General features: G+C 39.3%; 1 protein-coding gene across 4 annotated transcripts in view; it reads left to right on the forward strand.

Annotated features, from left to right (window-relative positions):
* Positions 1 to 19,368: 19,368 nt before the first annotated feature.
* Positions 19,369 to 25,647, forward strand: part of C9orf72 (C9orf72-SMCR8 complex subunit) — a 114,440-nt gene continuing 108,161 nt past the window's right edge. Inside the window, exons 1-3 of one of the 4 annotated variants that reach the window (XM_053702587.1) lie at positions 19,460 to 19,498; positions 20,349 to 20,387; positions 20,768 to 21,245. In XM_053702587.1, the coding sequence (XP_053558562.1) occupies positions 20,802 to 21,245 (444 nt within the window). In that variant the 5' untranslated portion in view covers positions 19,460 to 19,498; positions 20,349 to 20,387; positions 20,768 to 20,801. Of the gene's footprint in view, positions 19,499 to 19,531; positions 19,617 to 20,348; positions 20,464 to 20,767; positions 21,246 to 25,647 lie in introns of those variants that run through there. The other 3 variants (XM_053702588.1, XM_053702590.1, XM_053702589.1) reach the window with 3 other exon arrangements.

Below are 25,647 nucleotides of genomic sequence, written 5' to 3' on the forward strand. Positions count from 1 at the left end.
CTCTCATTTTGACTGTCATACTGAAGGCTATAGCTTTTGTGCATGCCTTTCTCATGTTTTCATTCATGAGCATATTGATTAAGAAATCTCAAACTTTTTTTCATCATATTTTAATAATGTCAAGTTTGTCCTTAGATGCTGGTTTGGATCAGAAAGTCCTATCTTGCATTTTAGTAGGATTTTTTATTTATTTATAGCCCTGTTATTATTTTATATCTGTCTTTTAGATCCCATACTGCAAATGGACATTTTGCCCCCTAGTGATCAGGTCCTGTATAGGGATGGAAATTAGGCTGGTCACAGTGACATTTAGATCTAATACTTCTAAGGGACGTTTGCTCCTAGTGATCCGTCCCCAACATAGGATAGTATTTATTCCTCACTGGTAATCTACCTTCAGCCACCCAGGAACTAGGAAATATATAGGGATAGAAAATTTACATTTCACAGGGACAGAGCTAAATCACATACTGCAAACCAACATGTTGCCTATAATGGTCAGATGGGATTTAGACCACTCACAAAGACAGAATTAATTTTCTTTCTTTTAATGGACCTTTTATTTCCTAATGATCAGGTCCTGTATATAGGGAATGTAATTAGACTGTGTGCCACAGAGCTAGATCCTATGCCGTAAAAGCACACGTTGCTTATAGTGATCAATTCCTGTATACGGAACAGATTTTGACCACTCTCTGTGACAGAGCTAGATGGACCTCTACCCCCCTAGTGGCATGGCTCTGTATTGGAATAGAAACTAGAAGATTCATATTAACAGAACTAATGCTAAAGGACATATTAGACTTTAGTGGTAAGAATGGTATATAGACCACTTCACAACTAGATTCCACACAACAAATAGCCCTTAATTGTTTAGGCCTCAGATGGTTAGGTCCTGTATAAGGATGGGATTTAGACTGTTCACAGTGACAGCGCTAGATTCAATACTGCAAATGGATACTTTGCCCCCTAGTGGCCAGGCCTTGCGTAGTAATTGGAACATGACTTCTCACAATGACAGAGCTAGATCCTATACTGCTAAAGAACGTTTTGCTCCCTAGTAGTTAGGTGATGCATAGAGATGGGAACTAGACCACTCATAGTGAAAAGTTAGGTTCACATAAAACTAACTTGACCTGTTGCCTCTACTTGTCAAGCCTCTATATTCATGGAAACATGACCACTCACAAACAGATAGATTACAAGTTATGCGCGCTATAGGGAAATTAACGAACGCAACAAAAGTTGAGTTATTTAACTCTATAGCGCAGCCATTCAAAGTTTTCAAACAGCCGGCTTGTTCGTGCGATATGGCTGCGTTGAGCTCCATACCCCACACAATCCAAGCGCTGTTTTGACGTGCTTGTGCACGCTTTCCCCATAGACATCAATGGGGAGAGTGGGTCAGAAAAAAGCCTAACACCTGAGATCGTGGAATGAAAAGCTCCGTAATGCAGCCCCATTGATGTCTATGGGGGAAAAAAATAACGTTTAAACCTAACACCCTAACATAAACCCTGAGTCTAAACACCCCTAATCTGCTGCCCCCGACATCGCCGCCACCTACATAATGTTATTTACCCCTAATCTGCTGCTCCCGATATCACAGCCACCGAAATAAAGCTATTAACCCCTAATCTGCCGCTTCCAATATTGCCAACACTATACTAAAGTTATAAACCCCTATTCCCCTGCACCCCGACATCGCCGCCACTAAATAAAGTTATTAACCCCTAAACCTCTGGCCTCCCACATCACTACCACAAAATAAACCTATTAACCCCTAAACCGCCAGCCCCCCACATCGCAACAACCTAAATTAAACTATATTAACCCCTAAACCTAACCCCCTAACTTTAACATAATTAAAATAGAGTTAAATTAAACTTACAATTATTAACTAAATAATTCCTATTTAAAACTAAATACATACACTTACCTGTGAAATTAAATCTAAGCTAGCTACAATATAACATAGTTATATTGTAGCTAGCTTAGGTTTTATTTTTATTTCACAGGTAAGTTTGTATTTATTTTAACTAGGTAGACTAGTTAGTAAATAGTTATTAACTATGTAATAACTACCTAGCTAAAATAAATACAAACTTACCTGTCAAATAAAACATACACTCCCTTACACTAAAACCTAACATTACAAAAAATAAAAAACACTAAAATTACAAAAAATAAAAAAAAAACTATCATCACAAAAAATAACAAACAAAATTATCTAAACAATAAAAATTATTCATTTTCTATTACCCTTTAAAATACCAAAATAAAAAAGCCTAATCTAGAATAAACTACCAAGGGCCCTTAAAAGGGTCTTTTGTAGGGCATTGCCCCAAAGTTAACAGCTCTTTTGCTACAAAACAAAACAAACACCCCCTAACAGTATACAAACCCCCACCCCCCAAACCCACAAAAATTTTTTTAAGTAAAACCTAATCTACCCATTGCCCTGAAAAGGGCATTTGTATGGGCATTGCCCTTAAAAGAGCATTTAACTCTTTTGCATTGCCCTAAAAAGGGGATTTAGCTCTTTTACGAATAGCCCAAACCCTAAAATAAAAAAAAAACACCCAAAAACCCTTTAAAAAAAAAAAAACTATCACTAACCCCCGAAAATCCACTTACATTGTTTGAACTCCCGCTTGAACGATCTTCATCCATGCGGCAAAGTCCTCATCCAGTCGGCAAGAAGTCTTCATCCAGACGGCCTCTTCTATCTTTATCCAGGCGGCATCTTCTATCGCCGCCATATACTGAATCTTCAATGCATATATGCTATTAAAAAAAGGGGTCCCTTGCATTCCTATTGGCTGATTTGATTTTGGAAATTCAAATCAGCCAATCGGATGAGAGCTACTGAAATCCTATTGGCTGTTCAAATCAGCCAATAGAATTTCAGTAGCTCTCATCCTATTGGCTGATTTGAATTTCCAAAATCAAATCAGCCAATAGGAATGCAAGGGACGCCATTTGAATAGCGTACCTTGCATTGAAGATTCAGTATACGGTGGCAATGGCGTATGAAGAGGATGCTCCGCGCTGGATGTCTTCAGGATGGTCCCGCTCCGCGCTGCCGGGATGAAGATAGAAGATGCCGCCTGGATGAAGACTTCTCGCCGCCTGGATGAGGACTTCGCCGCCTAGATGAAGTCTTCTTGCCGCCTGGATGAAGACTTCTTGGCGCCTGGATGAAGATCGTTCAAGCGGGACTTCAAAAACTGTAAGTGGATCTTCGAGGGTTAGTGATAGGTTTTTTTAAGGTTTCTTGGGTGGGTTTTTTTTTTAGTTTAGGGTTTGGGCTATTCGTAAAAGAGCTAAATGCCCTTTTCAGGGCAATGCAAAAGAGTTAAATGCCCATACAAATGCCCTTTTCAGGGCAATGGGTAGCATAGGTTTTTGTAAGAGTTAGTTTTTTTTTTATTTTGGGGGTTGGTTGGGTGGTGGGTTTTACTGTTGGGGGGGGTCTTTGTATTTTTTTTACAGGTAAAAGAGCTGTTTAACTTATTAAAGTTATATTGGTAGTTAATTGTAGGCTAGGGTTTTTTTATTTTGGGGGGGCTTTTTTATTTTATAGGGCTGTTAGATTAGGTGTAATTCTTTTTTATTTTTGTTTGTTATTTATCGTAATTTAGTGTTTGTTATTTTTTATAATTTAGTATTTTTTATTTTCTGTAATTAGATACTTTGTCATTTTTAGAGTAGTGCTAGGATTTTTGTAACGTGTATTTTAGTTTTCTTTAATTGGTAGCTAGTTTAATTTTAGTTTAATAATTACATTAGTTTAATTGTTAGTTTAAACTTAGTTATTTTAATTTGACAGGTAAGTTTTAATTTAATTTAAGATAGGGAAATTGTAATTTTAATATAAAGTTAGGGGGTATTAGGTTTAGGGGTTACTAGTTTAAAAGAGCTTATTGCGATGTGGAGGGGTTTCAGTTTAGGGGTTAATAGGTTTATTTAGTATATTTCGTTGTGGGGGGCTTTCGGTTTAGGGGTTAATAGGTTTATTATAGTGGCGGCGGAATTAGGGGTTATTAACTTTAGTATAGTGGGGGCGATGTGGGTGGACGGCAGATTAGGGGTTAATAATTAAATAGTGTTTGCGATGCGGAAGGGCGGTGATTTAGGGGTTAATAACTTTAGTATAGTGGCAGCGATGTCGGGGAGCGGCGGAATAGGGGTTAATAATTTTTAATAGTGGCAGCGATGTCGGGAGCGGCAGATTAGGGGTTAATAAATTTAATTTAGTGTTTGCGATGCGGTAGGGCCTCGGTTTAGGGGTTAATAGGTAGTTTATGGGTATTTAGTGTACTTTGTGACAGTTTAGTTATGAGTTTTACGCAACAAAACTGTTACATAAAACTCATAACTACTGCTTTTAGATTGCGAAACGGATCTTGACGGTATAGGCTGGAACGCAAGTTTTTTTAGCCTCACCGCAAAACTCGTAATGGCAGCACTATGGAAGTCCCATGAAAAAACGTCAATTTTACGTATGCGGGACTGACGTTGCGTTACAGGCTAAAAGGCTTGTGGTACAGCTATACCGACAAGACTTGTAATGGCTGCGGTGCTGTTTTAACACTGAAATGTCCATTTTTTCAGCGTTAAAACCCGAACACAAAACTTGTAATCTAGGTGAGTGTGAGGGCTAATTCTAATACTGATATGGACCTGTTGCCCCCTAGTGGTCAGGTTCTGCCTAAGGATGGTAACATGACCACTCACAGTGTTAGGTCTAATTATAATATTGATAATGGACCTGTTGCCCCCTAGTGGTCAGGTCCTGCCCAAGGATGGGAACATGACCCTTCACAGTGTTAGGGCTAATTATAATATTGATAATGTACCGGTTGTCTCCTAGGGGACGATTTAACAAGCTGTCAATCAGCCCCAATGCAGCTGTTTCTGCGCGAGCCTTCAGGCTCGCCGGAAACAGCGGTTAAGAAGCAGCGGTCTTAAGGCCGCTGCTCCTTAACTCGTCTGCTGCCTCTGAGGCTGCGGACATAAATCCGCCCGAACGTATACGATCGGGTTGATTGAACCCCCCGGCTTGCAGCCGATTGGCCGCAAATCTGCAGGGGTCGGCATTGCATAAGCAGTTCACCAGCACTGCTTGTGCAATGTTAAATGCCAACAGTGTATGCTGTCGGCATTCATCGATGTCTGGCGGACATTGATAAATCGGCCCCCTAGTGTTCAGATAGTGCATAGGGATGGGAACAGGTCCGCTCACTGTGATACTAGTTTTCCATACTGCTAACATTTCACTTTACCTCAAGCTGGTACAAGATATTATTTAGCGATAAGAACTTAGTAGTTCAAAATTGCAGATCTAATTATAATACAACTAATGAATCTTATATACCCAGATAACATAGGTCATACAAAGGGATGTAAATGGGGTGTTCTCTCATTCAGGGCCTATCAGTTCCCTGTTTGAAACATATCAATGGCTCTCATTGCAATAGATTCAGCCATTCAGGGTACAAAATAATTTAAATAATGCGTGTTATGGTACCTGAGAGCGTAATGGGGCACGAAACCCAAAATGTTTCTTTCATGATGCAAATAGAGCATACAATTTTAAACAACTTTCCATTGTACTTCTATTATCAAATTTGGTTTATATCCTTGGTATCGTTTGTTGAAGGAGCAACAATGCAGTAATGGGAGCTAGCTGAATACATCGGATGAGCCAGTGACAAGAGGCAAATCTGTGCAGTCACCTATCAGCAGCTAGCTCCCAGTAGTGCGTTGCTGCACCTGAGTCTACCTAGGTATGATTTACAGCAAATGATACAAAAAGAACAAAGCAAATAGAGAGAATAGAAGTAAATTTAAAGTTTTTTTAGAATCACATGCTCTATTTGAATGAGAAAACATTTTTGCTGTAACACGTCTCTTAAAGGGACAGTAAACTTACAAAATAATGTTATATAATTCTGCACATAGTAACTATAGTAACTGAAAGGGGTTACAAGATAAGAATTTAAGTGGCGTTGTAGTACAGAATAAACCTTAAAAAAATCCTCTCTTTCAAAAGGTGTATTTAAGTTCTAATGCAATCTGCTTTAATTTAAAATGTTAGTCCAGTAAAATCCTAGAATCTAATTTTTGCATCTGAATAACTGGACCACCATCCATGGCTACTAAAAACTATGTGTGATTTTTCACTACATGACATAGGGCATAAGTACACATTAACCCCTTAGTGACCAGACCATTTTTCAATTTTCATACCGTTAAGGACCAGGGCTATTTTTACATTTCTGCAGGGTTTGTGTATAGCAGTAATTTTCCTCTTACTCATCATCATATGTATATATTTTTTTTAGTAGACAACCCAAAGTATTGATCTAGGCCCATTTTGGTATATTTCATGCCACCATCCCACCGCCAAATACAAACAAATAAAAAAAAAAAAAGTAAACTTTTTCACAAACTTTAGGTTTCTCACTGAAATTATTTACAAACAGCTTGTGCAATTATGGCACAAATGGTTGTAAATGCTTCTCTGGATCCCCTTTGTTCAGAAATAGCAGACATATATGGCTTTGGCGTTGCTTTTTGGTAATTAGAAGGCCACTAAATGCTGCTGCGCACCACACTTGTATTATGCCCGGTAGTGAAGGGGTTAATTAGGTAGCTTGTAGAGTTAATTGTAGCTTTAGTGTAGAGATCAGCCTCCCACCTGACACATCCCACCCCGTGATCCCTCCCCGACTACTCTCAAACAGATCTCTTCCCTCCCCCACCTCACAATTTTCACTGCCATCTTAAAGGGACATAAAACACTTTGAGATGGTGATATAAAATGATAAATCGCATGTATAAAAAAAAGTCTGCAATATACTTTCATTATTTCTTTTGTCTCCTTTTCCTGCAATTCCATTCTGAAATTGTAAGCATTTCTGTTCCTATTAGAAATGGAAATGCAGAACACTGTTATATTCCTCACAACCATTGGTTGCACACTCTAGTGACCTATTTATAACTGTCTCTAATCGGCCACATCAGAGAAGGTGACCTAAGGTACAACATGGCAGCTCCCATTGTTTTATTGACACTAAAACTTTACACTTATTTTGTCAATATTTAAAGGACCAGTCAACACATTAGATTTGCATAATCAACAAATGCAAGATAACAAGACAATGCAATAGCACTTAGTCTGAACTTCAAATGAGTAGTAGATTTTTTTGTAACAAATTTCAAAGTTATGTATATTTCCACTCCCCTTGTACCATGTGATAGCAATCAGCCAATCACAAATGCATATACATATAGTCTGTGAATTCTTGCACATGCTCAGTAGGATCTGGTGACTCAAAAATTGTAAATATAAAAGACCGTGCACATTTTTTTGAATGGAAATAAATTGGAAAGTTGTTTAAAATTACATGCTGTATCTGAATCATGAAAATTTGATTTAACCTGAGTGTCCCTTTAAGCAGCTAATGAAACTTTAAAAAGACTTTAGACTTATCTTTTCTTTGAATGCTTTATTCTATCTAAAATGTATTTAGTGTTTAATCTCCCTTTATACAGTGTACTGTACTTACGCACGCCCTCGCTGCACTGCCGGAACAGGATCAACCCTCAGTGAAAGTGAACCAGCGATGGGCCGCCCACCCGCCTCCCTCCCATGCCACTAACGATCGGCACCATCTGGTGTGCTTAAAAAGGGTATTGCACGATGCATCAATATTGAGGCATCGCTGCAATACCCTGAAAGCAACGTGCAGGGTACGTCCTTAGTCATTAACTAACAGTTTTTGTAGGACGTACCCTACAGAATGCAGGCATACTGCAGTTATCCTGAGAATGTCTGTGTATACAACAACAATCCCAAGGGAGATCCAGCACCAGAGCAGAACAGGTATGCACGCCAAAAGGTTACTGCATACCTTATGAAATATCAGAGTTCAAAGAAAAGGCAGCACCATCAAGTTCATCAGCAAAAAAGTATTTAATTCATTTTAACCAGAAGCAGGTATAAAATATCAGGACTACGTTTCGGGTTGTTAATCCTTAGTCATGTGTATACAACAACTCTACAATAAGTGTCACATGTCACCCATCTCAATACTGCAGATATTCGGAGACAGTCTGTGTATAAAACAATGCTACAATAAGTCTTGCATGTCACCTCTCAATACTGCAGTCATCCTGAAATTGTCTGAGTATATGTCAGTGCTACAGTGAGCAACCACCCAGTAGGAAAGAAGACCAGAAATTGCGTCATCACTCAGTGCATACAGCAGTTATCCTGAGAGAAAGCTACAGTGAGTCTCAAATGGCATTTGAGATTAGACTCTAATTAGCTTCAACAAGGGAGAAAAGGAAAACAAATTTTCATCAGTATTTTCAGAGGGTGTATTCATGGGCTACTTTGCAAAGTCAAGGCTTTGTAAAATTTGTACATATGTTTGGCTTAAAGGGACATGATAGCCAAATGTTGAAGCACTTGAAAGTGATGCAGCATAGCTGTAAAAAAGCTCACTAGAAATCTATATATATGTTAAAAAGGAAGATATTTACCTCAAAATTTCCAAAGTATTCACACCCCACTGTATGCTAGTTCTAGGACTTGCAAGGCAGTGTGCATCTGGCATGTGCAGGCACAGTGATGTTATTTTCCTAATCAGTTTAAAGTGAATGTAAAGTTGAATAAACGAGTGCCCACATTTTAAAAATACTATTAATAACACAGGGGCACTATCATTCATTAAACTTTACATTCAAGAATTTTATTTTAAAATACTTACCTTTTTCTTTAGGAAACCCAGACGGGCGATCCTCCGCCCGCAGCTGCTCTGTACTTAGCACCGCAATGACGAAACCGGCTTCCTCATCGATGTGCTAACTATAGCAGGAGAATTGGGCGGAGGATAGCCAGTCTGGTTTTACGAATGAGAAAGCTAAGTATTATTAAAAAAAAAGCGCTTCAATGTATGTGCCCCTGTTTTTTTTTTGTTTTTTTTTCAACAAGCTTTATTGCGGATTCAAACATACAGGTCAAAAAGAGAGCAATACACAATACATGCATTATAAGGGAGGTTAGTACCCACGTGATAAAAGGGAAGAGTCCTTCTTTGTTTAGGTGTTGATGTCCATATCTTGAGCTTGATGTGAGGGAATTCCCCTCTAAAGATCCTTTGGACCCAGGGTTGCCCCTGGATTCATATTGATTGAGACATCAGGGCACTAGTTCAGTGATCTCTATTTTGATAAGCTTGATTTTTCAACATATTTTTTAACAATTAACTATACAAACCTCAATATTTATATATGAAACATAGAATTCGAGTAAATACATCTTGCTTACACCAGGAAAAGAGGAAAGAAGTAGTTTGTTCATGAGAAGAAAAGGTGGTCAGAAAAGAGTAAGAAAGGGGAGGGGGGGATAGGTGTGTGGGAAAAAAAAAAAAAAACACTGCAATGCGTCTGTTAGCAGGGGAATAGCCGCATTTATACGGGTGTTAGGTCTGCTTATAAAGTTCACGTGTTGTATGGATAGCTAAGGGGTGGGGTTCCAGGTAGACAGCATCATATCATGCTGGTCTAGCTGGTTGCTTTTGTAGTAGTGTAGTCTTTCTAGAGCGAGAAGCTCATCTACAGCGGAGTGCCAGTCAGCAAGAGTGGGTAACCTCTCAGTCTTCCAATATTTGGGTATGATCTTCTTTGCTCCTGTGAGCATGATCAAGAGAAGGGCCCGTTCGTGCCTACTTAGAGTGTCGGGAAGGTAAAGAAATAGTATTGTCTCGGGTGTAACTGGAATGTGTGTGTTGAGCTTGTTTGCCATTTCCCCTATGACAGTCGCCCAGTAATTTGTCAGTTTGGGGCATGCCCACCATATGTGTATGAGTGTGCCCGTCTCGCCACATCCCCTCCAGCATAAGGCGGGGGCTGCTGGGTAGAACCGATGAAGTCTAGCGGGTGTATAGTACCATCTGGTAGACAACTTTAGTTGGATTTCCTGGACGGTGGTTGAAACCGAGGATCGCTTAATCATTCTAAACGACTTAAGCCATTCCTCTTCGTCTATTGAGTTGTTGAGATCTCTGTTTCATGTTCTGGTGTATGTCGGTAAATGTGTGTCAGGTGGGATGAGTAACAGTTTATATATTTTTGAGATCAATCGTTTGGGTGGGGTAATCCCTGTACATAGAGTTTCAAAGGGAGTAAGGGTTCTAAGAAATTCAGTTTTGTTTTTATGGTGTGATAGAAAATGTGATAATTGATGGTATCTTAGCCAGGATGAGAATATGTTCCCGTGTATTTCCATCATCTCTTGTTGTGTGCGTAATCTGCCATCAACTAGTGCGAAGTGTAGTATACCCTGTCTCAAGCTGTAAGGAAGGCACATACGTCTGCTTAAGTCACAGTAGGGCAGCTCGGGATTTTCTAATATTGGTGTCATTGGTGAAGAGATGGTGGAGATGTGTGTACTGGTGGAGATCAGTCTGTCCCATTCGAGAAATGTTTCTGTCATTAAATGATATTTATTAAGTAATTTGGGGCGTTTTGTTGCAGGGATCCAGGCTAGTGGGGCGACATTATTGAGGCAAAGAATTTGGCTATCTATTCTGACCCATTGTTTTTTATTCGTATTATGTGCCCACTCTGTAAGCCTCTGCAGGAGTATGGCCCTTCTGTATAGTGCTAGGTCGAGAAACCCCAGTCCCCCTCTATCTCTAGGAAGGTAGAATGTCCTTTTAGGTATTCTCAGTTTGACACTTGTCCAAATAAACTGCTCTAGTGATTTTTGTAAATTGGGGAGGTAATCTGTTGGTAGATGAATTGGCACGGTTTGCATTATATATAAGATTCTGGGCAGTATATTCATTTTAATTAGGCCTATCTTTCCTAACCATGATAATGCTTTATTCCTCCAAGAGGATAGGTCATTAATTATTTCTTTCCGGAGGGTAAGGTAATTGTTTCTAAATAGGTCAGAGGATTTTGCAGATAGATATATACCAAGATATTTCAGTTTGTTAGCTGCTATGGGAACCTCATAATTTGTTGCTAGGGATTGGACATGTTCGTTCGGGGAGTTTATGTTAAGGAGTTCAGATTTTGAGAGGTTGAGATGGAAATTGGAGAGTCTACCATATGTCTCGAGTTCCGCTAGGAGCTCTGGTATCGACGAATCGATATTGGTAAGGGTGTAGAGAACATCATCCGCGTACAACGCTTGTTTATGTTCCACATCTCCAATCCGGATACCTTTGATATTAGGGTTGAGTCGTACCTTCTGAGCTAATGTTTCGATCGAAAGAGCAAAAAGCAAGGGGGAAAGCTGACACCCTTGTCGGGTTCCGTTTGATATAGTGAAAGTGTTTGATAATGTACCATTGATTCTAACCCGAGCGTTGGGAGCCGAGTAAAGAGCGAAGGTCATGTTAAGAAATGAGTTTCCAAAGTTCATGGCCTTCATGACCCGACGCAGGAAGAGCCAATCGACCCGGTCGAAGGCCTTCTCTGCGTCCGTCGAGAAGAGTGCCATGGGCACTCCCTCGACCTGAGCGAAATTCAGAATCTGGATTACCTTATTGGTATTATCCCTGGCCTCCCTGCCAGGTATAAAACCTACCTGGTCAGATGAGATAAGGCCTGGAAGATATTTGTTGAGACGATTCGCTAATATTTTAGCTAAAATTTTTATATCCAGATTCAGCAAAGAGATGGGTCTAAAATTTGCTGGTGAGTTGGGAGGTTTGCCTGGTTTGGGTATAACAGCTATATGTGCTTCAAGCATTGTATCAGATTATTAAAGAGTTGAGTCATCAGGGGCCCTAATGTGTCACTATAGAGTTTGTAATATTTTAAGGAAAAACCATCCGGTCCTGGGCTTTTCCCGCTAGGGAAATCTTTAATGGCTTGCTTTAGCTCAGATAGAGTAATGTTGGAGTCTAGGATGTTTCTCTGCTCTAGTTCCAGTTGAGGTAATTGTTGGGTGGCTATGTATTGGTCTATCATTAGTTCTTTGCTAGTCAAGTCACCCGAGGGGTCTGGTGATGCCCGAGCCTGGTTTAAATTGTATAGTGTTTGATAGTAAGTATGAAAAGAGCTGGCTATCTGTTTGCTACCTTTTATCACTGTTCCGTTCGGTGTTTGTATGTGATGTACGTGTGCCTTTAATTGCTTTCTTCGTATTGCTCTAGCCAGCAGTTTCCCTGGCTTATTGCCCTCTTCATAATATTGTTGTTTCATATGAAAATATTTGCGCTGATAAGCTGCCATAAGGTGCGTGTTAAGGTCTTTTTTGGCAATGTCTAGTTTGGTCTTAGTGGCTGTGTCAAGTGGGTTTTTTTTATGTGATTCTTCTAGGTGCGTTACGGTTTGTAATAATTGTGTATGTTTTAATCTATGTTGCTTGGTAAGTCGTGCTTTGTGTTTGAGAAATTCACCTCTTATGACGCATTTGTGTGCCTCCCAAACATTTGTGTATGATGTGTGCTGGGGACTGTTATGTGTAAGATACTCTTCTAGTGCTTTTTGGATATCTATTTTGATGATAGGGTCATTCAGTAAAGAGTCGTCCAGCCTCCAAATGTAAGTCGTGGGTGGAAGGTCTGGCCATTGTACTGTGCATGTGACTGGAGCATGGTCTGACCATGTAATAGGTCCAATAGAGCACCCGGTGACCATGTCAAGACCATTTGAGTCCGTGAAGAAATAGTCTATGCGAGAATACTTGTTATGTGGTGGCGAAAAATATGTGAAGTCTTTTTCCGTTGGGTGTAGTGTACGCCAAATGTCGTGAAGCTGGACATTCAAGACCGAATTTTTTACAGATTTAAGTACCCTGGGGGGAGTGCTAGCAGTACCATTAGATGTGTCCAACTGGGCATCCATGGTAAGATTAAAGTCTCCTGAAAGGAAGACCGTGCCCTTCGACAAATCCAGTAGAGGTTTTGAAACTTTAGCCACTAGGATGTGTTGGTCAGTGTTTGGACAGTACAAGGTGGCTAAGGTGATTGGGTGCTCATATAATGTTCCCACCACGATCAGGTATCTGCCCTCTGGATCTTTCACAATGTTTGTGACTTTTAAGGGTAGTGAATGGTGAATCAGGATACCCACCCCACCTTTTTTTGATTGCCCCGAGGCAAAGTAAGCAGTGGGGTATTGTGAGTTGAACCATTTCGGTTCCCTGCCTTTCCGGAAGTGTGTTTCTTGAAAAAACAGCACATGGCTGTATAAGTTTTTTAGGGCTCTGAAGGCAACAGATCGCTTACCTGGATTGTTCAATCCTTTGGCGTTGACTGTGGTTCATTCTGGAGAAGAAAAAAAAAAAAAAAAAAAAGGGGGGGGTAGGGTGGGAGAAGAGGAAGACCTTTAGGGTAAAAGAGAGGGTTAAGAGATAAAGGTTGTATGAATAAAAGTAAGAAGAAGGCGGTTAGGTAAGGCTAGAGAGAAGAGATGAGAAAGTAAGAGATTAACTGAAAAGAAGAGAGACCCGGTGTATATATTAGGACCGAGGAGGACGCTAAGTATGACAAGCTATCCCCTCAGTTCATAGAAATGTATCAACAATTCTATAACAACAAAGTGCAAATAAAAATAAGAACGGTTTAAGCGGGGTAGTAACCCACAAGCAAGTACAGAAAGAAATAATTATAAAGTATTTTTTGAACTCCTAGGAATGTTGGTGTCTTTTGTCCTGGGAAAGTTGGTGAGTGGTAAGTAGTTTTTGAACAGTGGAAGTAATGGATGTGATAAGGTGGAAAGCAGAAGGGACAGGGGGAGATTCAGGAGGAGGCAGGAGGTTAGGGGAAGATAACGGGAAACACAGAGGGGGGTGATGTATGATGCAGAGGCCAATCGTAGGGGAGAGAATGTGATGTGGTCGTAGGATATGTTTAAACTGTATGGGTATGGAAATGATGTTCCGCTAATCGGTAGTCTGTGATTGAAACAGTGTGGTAACAACCAAATTAGAAAAATAAACTAGATTCATGAAGACCTCTAGGAGGCAAAGTATAATTACACAAGTAGAGGAGACACCACTGTTAGCTGACGTAACTTGAGTAATTTTTTGAGTCCTATGTGAGAACCCTTTTACGTATTAGAATAGCTTATGTAATAACGGTAGTAACTATGGGTCCTAGTGGGTGCCCCATTTCGGGCCACCGTGAGATGCTATTTATCTGGTCTAAGATGAATTTATAGACTAACAGCTTTCTAATTCTCACCTAAACCTGTTGGAAGAATATAGTTAGTGGGCTCGTGCATACTTAAATACAGCTCTGCCCCTCCTGTATACCATACACACACAACCAGATGCATCTGCAAGTCGTTGATAGACCCCATAATAGTCAATATAATGTTCAAAATTAAAAAGGATACAATTGTAGTTGTTGGAAGTTCAGTGTATCATAGTCCTTGTGATTGGAACAAACAAAGTCTGTGTTTAGAGTCTCAGGTTCCCCGTTGTGCTGTCTCGTGAATCGGATCTTGATGTGGCTGGGCTGATCCTATTGAGAGTCCCGCAAGGAACATCTTTTCGTCTGACCCCGGAATGAATACTGCTGTCTTGTTCTGGTAGGAGGCTATGATGGATACTGGAAAGCCCCATCGGTATCGGATTTTGTGAGCCCTGAGTTTGGCTGTGATGTGGCTTAGTTCCCTTCTTTTCTGGAGGGTGGTGGGGGACAGGTCAGAGAAAATTTGTATTTCCTCTCCCGCATGATGGACTGGGTGTTTAAGTCGGGCATTTCTGAGAATTTCTTCTTTGTCTTTGTAGTTTAGGAAGCGCACAATAATATCTCTTGGGGGAGCCTTAGGTGGAGGTTTGGCTCTAAGCGCTCTGTGAGCGCGCTCCAGTATTATATCTGGTGAGGAAGGGGAGTCTTTTAGAGTGCGGAACAGGCTCTGAAGATATCCGTCAATAGCAGGGGGGTGGATGGTTTCTGATATGCCTCTGAAACGTAAATTGTTCCGTCGGCCCCTATTGTCCAAAACTTCAATTTTGTCTGACAGTTGTTGTATCATTTCTGAATTATCTTTGATGTCATTGCTCATTAATTCGACAGAGTTGGATTGTTTTTGTTGCTTAGCCTCCACTTGGGAGACCCTAGAGTCTAAGGCAGAGATGTCTTTTCTCAAGTCGTTGAACAGGTTGCGCATCTCCTGGACAGCGTTTCTGATATCCTCTTTAGAGGAGAGATGCTGGAGGTCTTCTTTTGTGATTATATGTTGCCCCTGCACCTCTGGGGTCTTATTGTGCACATTGTGGTCATTCTGTGGTGTCTCCATGTTGTCCGTAGGGTGCGCGGTTACCTGTTCAACTTGTTTTAAATATTTGTTAAGCGTGCGTATCGGGGTATTCTTATCAGCCTTGTTTTGTTTTTTGCAAGGCATCACTCAGCTCTCTCACTGCTGTAATAAAAAGTATGTGGCGAATTCAGATCAATAAAGGTGTCATCACTTTCTTTGTATTTTCTTTTTATTTATTTTTTTCCCCCTTTCCTTCAGAGTAGATAGTGAGAGCTAATTTCCACAGGAAACCCCTGCTAGCATGTAGTGGTCTCTATTAGATGTCTATAATTATAGTAGGGTTAAGGAGTAATCCTCTAGATTCTGTGGCTATTAGAGAGATTAACCACAGTCTGCTTATTAGCTTGATTCTGTTGCAATCAAAGCAAAAGTGAAGTGTAAGTGTCTTATAAAAATCTGATTGTATTAGGGGCTTCCTTTTTGTCCCTCTCTCACCTTCCTCTCTTTCTACCCTCCTCCTGTCCCCCCCCCCCCTCTTTTCTTCTTTTCTTTGCTTTTTATTTTTTCTTTATTTTTTATTTTATTTTTTGTCTTGCAGTATGCTCGATTGTCTTTATATGTTTTATTTGTTTTGTTTTTCTGTAGGGTGTTGCGGTCCTCTAGGAGCCCCTTGGGCTATTTGTTTGGGGCTGTTAAATTCCCCTTCGCGTGCTATGCAATAAAGATGGAAAGAAGGAGTTCAATTTATGATCTTAGTACATGATATACTGCCTGTGGGTTAAGGAGCTCTCCTAGAACACCGCCATCAGCCTGCGTGGCTTGGCTCCGCCCCCGTGCCCCTGTTTTTAATAGTATTTTTAAAAAACGGGCAAATATTCATTCAAATTTACATTCACTTTAAGTTAGTTTACTGTGAAATCTCATGAGATCACAGCAATGCAAGACCTCAGCCATGCTGATGCTGATTTGTTATTGTGTCTGTTTTTTTTGTGGGGGGTTTTTCAACTAGCAGCTGTACAGCAGCTCTAACTGTTCACAGAGTACTTACTCTTACTAAATTTTAAGGTAAAAATGTCTTCCCTTTTTACATAGAGATGTTCAGGTGATATTTTCATGTCAGCGTTTTACAGTTATGCTGAATCACTGTCAAGTAATTTAGCATATGAGTATTATGTCCCTTTAATTGCTAATCTATATCATACACATACACACAATTTCTTTTATTGTTATGGCAGTGCAATATCTGCAGTGTAGACAAAAACTTGAAAAATCTTCTTCAGATCTGGGGGAAGAAAAAAAAAAAGTTTGTTACGAATATATTTATATACACAAAATGGATAAAATATTCTGCTAGTTACATTACTATACTTCATACCCTCCATATGTACACTTGATATGACCCAGCAACCCAACCACCCACAAACATACCGTTTTTTTGTTTACATGACCCACCACCCAATCAATACATTCTTGTGCCACAACCTAAATGGCATGCCCTCTCTCTTTTACAAGTATTCTCCTGTTACGCTCTCTACACACTCCAACTGTCATTACACACATTGTGACACAGAGACAAAGCAAGAAACCAAGAAAAGAGTGACAGAGAGCGAGAAAGACACACAGCGAGAGACAGACAGAGAAACAAACACACACACAGAGATAGACACACGGACAGTGTACCTGCCTGTCCGTGTCTCTCCCTGTTTGAGACACTCTCTGTCAGAGAGTGACAGACACAGAGAGAGGCACTTAGAAAGAGACAGACACATACACACAGGGAGAGAGAATACCAGCAACACAGAAGACTCATTAAAAGGACCATTAAAATTGAGATTTCAAAAACATATAAAAAAAAATGTTTTATTATTGCAAGTTACATTCATTATTTATTTTGCTGTAACATACATCTAAAAACTGTGCTTGTTTCACTTTCTCCCAGGGAGGTTTGGGTTAATGAAAAAAGGCAGCACACTTGGAATCTGAAAAGGCGGATCTTTAATCCAGCGTAGTCAAAAGAGTACACAGACACATAACATACGGAGGGAAAAGGGGGCGTGTCCTTACGATTTTCATGCCGTGCGGCACTTAGTCATAGGATTAGTTCCTATGACTAAGTGTCGCACGGCACAAAACGGGTAAGGACACGCCCCCTTTTCCCTCCGTATGTTATGTGTCTGTGTATTCTTCTGACTACGCTGGATTAAAGATCCGCATTTTCAGATTTCAGGTGTGCTGCCTTTTTCATTCAGTGCTGGGAGTGCTTTGTTCCTTTTCGTTGGCTTGCACCTTACATTTTACCAAGTGTTCTCACTGAGGAAATGACTCAAGTTTTTGCGGTTTGTGACCGGATACTGCATTGCGATCCTCGTTGGATTTCCTGGAGCCACGCCTCCCCCCCTTCTACATAGGTTTGGGTTAATACCAATGTATGTAAGGTTTTGTTTACTTCACCCTCTCCGCTAAGATTCTCAGCAGTCACGTTTGTAAAAGGTGGATTATAAAGGTTGCATCAACAATCAAGATAGGAAAAGCATTATTTGCAATAGTAACCACCTTAAAGAGACAGGAAACATAACATTTTAAACAACTTTCCAATCTACTTCTATTAACAAATTTGCTCAATTATCTTGTTATCCTTTGCTGAAGGAACAGCATTGCACTACTTGCAGCAAGCTGAAAACATCTAGTTAGCCAATCACAAGAGACAAATGTGTGCAGGCACCAATCAGCAACCAGCTCTCACTAGAGTAGGATATGTGCGCATTCTCTTTCAACAAGAGATACAAAGAGAACGAAGCACATTTGAAAATAGAACTTAATTTAAAAGTGTCTTAAAAATGACATGCTCTCTCTGAATCATGCAAATTTAATTTTGATTTTTCTATCCCTTTAAGGGAAGAAACAAGAGCAGGCTTCCACAGACTCTCTTAACAGAGTTTGTGCTATAGCTAAATGTTAGTTTGTGATTGTTAGCCAGGGTTCTTTTGTTCTGGGGGACAGAGAAATCAGTGAAATGAACAAACATAACACAATATACTCATTTGATAAAATAAAGCTGCAGTTTTCATTGCAAAATTATTCTCAGATATGAAGGTTTAAAATCATGTAGTTTACAATTCAAGTTTAAAATATATATCTTAATTCTAGATGAATTTCACTAATTATGCAATGGGGTAGAATTATCAAAGTATTCGCACCCCTTTGACTGCAGGTTTTTCCCAAGAGAACCTGCAGTCCGTATTTATGAAGCAGCGCTCATCAGACCGCTGCTTCCCTAACCTCTTTGCAACCTCTTAGGTGGCGAATTTCAATCTCCCCAATCTCATCCGACCAGGGAGATTGACAGCGTGATTGGCTGTGCGTAGGCAGGGGGCAGCTTTGCACAAAAGCGCAAAATTGCGTTCTTGTGCAATGCTGAATTACGGCAGTGTAATTCAGCCCACCAGAGGCGAGCTGCGGCAAACAGGGGCACCTATGTACGCCCCTGTCCGCCGCAGCTTGATAAATCGATCCTGATGTCGGATACCCACACAAACATATAAGAGACAAGAATTTGTGTATAAATAGTTTGCAAATTCGCTTGTACTTCTCTTATGTTCCATTGCTCATCCCAGATAACAGCTTCTCTCCTACAAAATAAATAATAAAAAAAATTAAGAATTAAAACAAATGTGAAGCTCCAAGTGTAATCTCTCAAACCCAGGTCTTAATGTTTCTAGCACAAATCCAAGACACAAATAAGTTTCACAGCATTAAAAACTCACAATATCTGGCTGTCTGTTATAAAGCAGCCTCTAATCAAGAACCCAGTATCTTGCTTCTTTTTGCCACATTAGTATTTTTATTTATGTCCAGTTTAACCCCAGATAAGAACGGGCCAAGCACACAACTAGTCATAAACACAACAGACTCGTAATTGAGTTTCCCTGGCACTCTTCATCTCCTGAAAGCTGAGAGCTCTGTACCAGGTGATCACTGCAGTCACGTGACTGCTGTGGTTTTCAGAAGGTCCTTTAGAGGAATGGAATCTAGCCTCTACCTTCTGCTTGCTCAACGCTCAGTACCAGTCATCACTGCAGTCAAGTGACTGCTGTGATGTCAGAAGGTACTTTAGAGGAATGGAATCTAGCCGCTACCTTCTGCTTCCACAACGCTCAATAGAATGGCATCACGGTAGTCACGTGACTGCTGTGATGTCAGAAAGTCCTTTAGAGGGATGGAACCTAGCCTCTACCCTATAGCTTCAGGAAGGAAGGTAAATATAAACAGTTTTGAAATTGGAGGAGGTACATGTACTATGTTTTAGCATTTGACAGTTTGATGGAGAATTGTGCTTTATTATGACAACACTATTGCAGACAAAGTGTTAAACGGTAATATGATATATAATTAATATTACATTTCATTTTTCATGCATCAGTGGAGTGCGTTGACTGATACGTGATCAATTCTAATGTTCGACAAACTGTTCGCCTAATGGGATCACCTCTTTCATCCAAATTCCCTTTAACGAAAATAGGAACCTCTGCACATGTAATTTATAGCACGTAGTTAGCATTCTGTGTATATACGGGACATTTGGTTATCTTTTGCATTGTTGTTTACTCTTTAGCGATAGGAACAAGAGTCTTTGGAATTATCTAGTTGCCAGCGATAAATCATCGATCACATTAATATATAGGAAGGAATTTGTTAATATGCAAATGCCTTGTTTAGTAAAGCATGAGTTTATGTTGTCATGTATACCTGGCAAACCTATGTAAAACCCATGTCTGTGAGAAGTCTTCCTAGTTCCTATAATGACCCCAGGGAATGAGCTGATTATGCTTTTCAACCTATAGTTATTTTTATGTTAAAGGGACATTAATTTTTTTTTTTCATTATTCAGATAGACCAGTGATTTGGCACCCCTGATGGTTTGGAATTACATTCCCCATGATGCTCAACTAGACTCAGTGTGGCTAAGCATCATGGGAAATGTAGTCTCAGAACATCGGGGTGCCAAGATTAGTCATCACTGAGATAGTTCGTACCATTTTAAACAACTTTCCAATTTGTTTATATAATAAAAGGTGCTTCATTCTCTTGTTTTTTTGTTGTTGAAGGAGCAGCAATGCACTACTGTGAGCTACCTGAACATATCGGTAAGACAATTACAAGAGTCATATTTGTGCAGCCACCTATAAGCAGCTAGCTTATCAACAAATGATACCACGAGAAGTAAGCAAATTAGAAAATAGAAATAAAATTGAAAGCTGTTTAAAATTGTATGCTTTGTCTGAATTATGAAAGAAAAATGTTGGATTTCATGTCCGTTTAATATATATATATATATATATATATTATATTATATATTCCATGCTTTTATAACTGCTTTGTTTATTTGGAGACGGCATGTTTCTCTTTTATATTTATTTAATTGAATGGTAGTTATTTATAGTAAGAAAAAACATGTGCATTAATACAGGAATACTTAGTCAACATCTTTAGTTTGCTGTTGTAATGTTCTATTTTATGATTTAAGGAAAACCACATTTGTCTGGCTCTGAGATGTAAAGATGGCAGGTCACTGCCCTCCTCCTTCTCCAGCTGTGGCGAAGACTATGATTAGTCTAGAGGGGTACTCCCCACTTCTGGCTGCAACATTCGCCTACTGGGACAATATCCTGGGACCACGAGTGAGGCATATATGGGCTCCAAGAACAGACCAAGTGCTGCTGAGTGATGGAGAGATTACCTTCCTAGCCAATCACACTCTAAATGGAGAGATCCTGCGCAATGCTGAGAGTGGTGCTATTGATGTCAAGTTTTTTGTCTTAGCAGAGAAGGGAGTGATCATTGTGTCATTAATCTTCGATGGCAACTGGAATGGAGATAGGAGTACATATGGCTTGTCCATTATCCTGCCACAGACTGAACTGGATTTCTACCTTCCTCTACACAGGGTTTGTGTAACCCGTCTCACGCACATCATCAGGAAAGGAAGGATATGGATGCATAAGGTATGGGGAAGTAGCTTATTTGTCCTTACAGTATTGCATTCTTTCTTTCTAGCAAAATAATTAGCCTGTTTTTGATAGCATACGGCTTAGGAGCGGATGTGTGTGTATGTACGTATGTGTATATGATGTGTGTGTGTATATGTATATATGTGTATGTATGTATGTATGTGTATACATACACATGCTGTTATTTGGTATGGATTCATGTTTTGTCTGCACCCTAGCAGTTTTTTGTTATGGAGTGAGAGTGCATTTCCAAGAAAAGTCTAATATATATATATATATATATATATATATATATATATATATATAAAATTATACTTTATTTATGAAGCGCCAACATATTCCGCAGCGCTGTCCATGGATACAATTCATTTAAATAAAACAATACAAGATTTGTCAGAGACAGGACAAGATTTACAAACACATACAGGAGGGATTGAGGGCCCTATTCTCGTGGGAACTTACAATCTAGAAGGGTAGGAGGTTGAGAAACAGGAGGTGAGGACTGCAAGATTGAGAAAGATGTTAATACAGAGTAAGATGAGGGAAATGTTAGGTAAGTGAAGTTAGTTTATTATTGAGTTGGGTGGTAAGCTTCCCTGAACAGAAAAGTCTTCAGGGAACATTTAAAGGAAGACTGATTAGGGCAAAGCCTGACAGCACGAGGGAGAGTGTTCAAGAGGGTAGGTGCTGCACGACAGAAGTCCTGCAGTCTAGCATGAGAGGAGGTGATAGTTGCGGATGCAAGGAGCAGGTCATTGTTGGATCTTAGTGGACGGGTTGGAGTATTATAGAGGATAGGTAGAGGGGAGCAGCGTTGGTGAGAGCTTTGTATGTATATACACACAATACACATCTACATCATCAACCACTGAAGACCATCTATATAGAATCAAAAAACTATTTTTAAAATTGACTCTACTGTACATTTTTTTGTGATCAAAATGAAATACACATATTACTGCACCATTTTGTGCTTAGTTATACAATAGATCAGAGCATATTGCATATCCTTATCAAATAGCAGGTATGCATTATCCCGTTCTGTAATAATACAAAGAAAAAATATATTCAATAGTGCAAGTTTAATCAAACCTCAGATTTTTTTTTTTATTTCTATAGGTTACAATTATAAATATAGAAGCATACCAGATCTCCCCTTCTAATAAAAGACGGCCATTCATGGATCTTATACAAAAACATCTTAATGGTAGAGGGGCATTATAGAAAATTAGTTTGGGTCACTCTTGGACCCAAATATGCTATTAAGCTTATAATAGAAACATTTCAACACCAAAAATAAAACGTCTATAATACAAGAGATAGAGGGCGCCACATGGTGCAGATCAAACTAGCAAGGAATAGGAAATGCAGGTATACAGATATCCTACTCACGTGATGGAGTGCACCAATGTGCAGTACAGGCAAGCCGGGTCCAAAGAGTCGCCCGGCAGGCTCCTAGGCACCTAGAACTGGTCGTGTCCTTATCCCACCAAGGGGAATCCAAAGAGCAATGTAGTTCCCACAGGGTGTCTCAATTATAGACAGGAATAGTAGCTGATGCTCTCCAGGGCACAGTGAAGAATATGTGAAAGCCACAGGGAGCGCAGAGGGTTGATAATCCAAAGTGCCCTGTCACTGTCAGGCTGCACAGAAGGATCTCCCCTCTCCAGTCCTGTAGTTAGTAGTCATCAGATTTTCTACATCGCTGCTGCACTTGATTTTCTTTGGATTATCAACCCTCTGCGCTCCCTGTGGCTTTCACATATTCTTCACTTTGCCCTGGAGAGCATCAGCTACTATTACTGTCTACAATGCCCCTTGGTGGGATAAGGACACGACCAGTTCCAGGTGCCTAGGAGTCTGCCGGATGACTCTTTGGACCCGGCTTGCCTGTACTGCACATTGGTGCACTCCATCATGTGAGTAGGATATCTGTATACCTGCATTTCCTATTCCTTGCTAGTTTTATCTGCACTATGTGGCGTCCTCTATCTCTTGTATAATAGTTGTTTTGATCTTGTGTCGGGGCGTGACACACCAGAGGAGCTGCCTGGGAAGTGTTCCTGGACTTTTTCATTCTCCACACTCTCTTAATTTTTGGATAAGTTTGATTAGTTCTATACCTGGACTCATTTTATTATATTATTTACATATATATATATTTCAATTTTCCTAATATTTGTTTGGACATCTATTTTATTTCATTCTATTTTATTTATATGTTTTTCAGTTTATTATTCTTTTCCTAATTGTCCACTATGCCACTTATGTGTTATATTTTTGTTCACATATTTTTCACACACTCCGGTAACACTTAAGATATTATTACTGATCTTTATATTATTATATTGATTTTATTTATCATAACTTTTTAAACTTGCCCAGATATATTACTATATACCACTGTATATCTATCTATCTATCTATCTATCCCATATACTATTGTATACTTGTATATCTAAAAAGGATATTCTTCTGCATATACTACTTTATTTATTTTAATTATTTACTGTTTAATTAGCGCCTCTTATTGATACCGGCCTATCCTTCCCTTGCTGGCTGTGTATCTGTTTATCTCTTACAAAAAATAAAACATCAGATAAACTAAACTGATTAGGAAGCTTAAAGGGACACTGAACCCAATTTTTTTTCTTTCATGATTCAGATAGAGCAGGCAATTTTAAGCAACTTTCTAATTTACTCCTATTATCAATGTTTCTTTGTTTTTTTGCTATCTTTATTTGAAAAAGAAGGCATCCAAGCCTTTTTCTTGGTTCAGAACTCTGGACAGCAGTTTTTGATTGGTGGATGAATTTATCCACCAATCAGCAAGGACAATCTAGGTTGTTCACCAAAAATGGGTCGGCATCTAAACTTACATTCTTGCATTTCAAATAAAGATACCAAAAGAATAAAAAAAAATGATAATAGGAGTAAATTAGAAAGTTGCTTAAAATGTCATGCTCTATCTGAATCACAAAAGAAAAAATTTGGGTTCAGTGTCCTTTTAACCAAAACAGGAACATGGTACTCCCACCTGCATATTTTTAAGAAGAGCAAGTAGGTTTTTGGGACTGCCATTATAATAACCTCTTCAGGCATCGGGATTGCAGAGCTCTAAATAATTACCTGCAATTGAAAGTGTCAGCTGTATATTCTGTCTGGTGTTGAAGGCGATTTTAGATTGAGGAACCTGGGGGGTTGCTGAAGCTTTTGTTAGGCCGCTGCATTAGGCCTCTGCAATCCGGTCCTCAGTGCTTGATTCATATAAACGGCGAACAAAACAATAAGGATATCAGTCTAGTCTATTTGAAGTAGGTGATGTGGGAATAGCATACATAGTCCTGGATGCTGTATACTTCTGATAGTAATCAGCGGATTACAGCTCCTGAAGATGCAACAATCTTGAATCGCTGCCCGGACAGTCTCCAAATACATCATTATTTTATTCACACTTACAAATATGCAGCATTCACAAGGTTAGGCAGTATAACTCAAATTAACCCCCTAGTTGCCAGACCATTTTCCTTACTGTTAAGGACCAGGGCTATTTTTACATTTCTGCGGTGTTTGTGTTTAGTTGTAATTTTCCTCTTACTCATTTACTGTACCCACACATATTATATACCGTTTTTCTCGCCATTAAATGGATCTTCTAAAGATACCATTATTTCATCATATCATATAATTTACTGTAAAATATTTTATAAAATATGATGAAACAATTGAAAAAAAACACACTTTTTCTAACTTTGACCCCCAAAATCTGTTACACATCTACAACCACCAAAAATAAAAACATGCTAAATAGTTTCTAAATTTTGTCCTGAGTTTAGAAATACCCAATGTTTACATGTTCTTTGCTTTTTTTTGCAAGTTATAGGGCAATAAGTACAAGTAGCACTTTGTTATTTCCAAACTATTTTTTTTCTTTCAGATTAGCGATAGTTACTTTGTATCACTGATATCTGTCAGGAATCCCTGAAAAAACCTTCACATGATGTGTGTGTGTGTGTGTGTATATATATATATATATATATATATATATATATATATATATTTATTTATTTATTTTTAGTAGACAACCCAAAGTATTGATCTAGGCCTATTTCGGTATATGCCACCCTTTCACCGCCAAATGCGATCAAATAAAAAAAATTGTTACCTTTATCACTAACTTTAGGCTTCTCACTGAAATTATTTACAAACAGCTTGTGCAATTATGGCACTCTCTGGAATCCCCTTTGTTCAGAAATAGTTCAGAAGTTGCTTTTTGGTAATTAGAAGGCCGCTAAATGCCGCTGCGCACCACTCTTGTATTATGCCCAACAGTGAAGGGGTTAATTAGGTATCTTGTAGGGTTAATTTTAGCTTTAGTGTAGAGATCAGCCTACCA

The sequence above is a fragment of the Bombina bombina genome, chromosome 2, assembly GCF_027579735.1.
Source record: "Bombina bombina isolate aBomBom1 chromosome 2, aBomBom1.pri, whole genome shotgun sequence".
Classification (NCBI taxonomy): domain Eukaryota; kingdom Metazoa; phylum Chordata; class Amphibia; order Anura; family Bombinatoridae; genus Bombina; species Bombina bombina.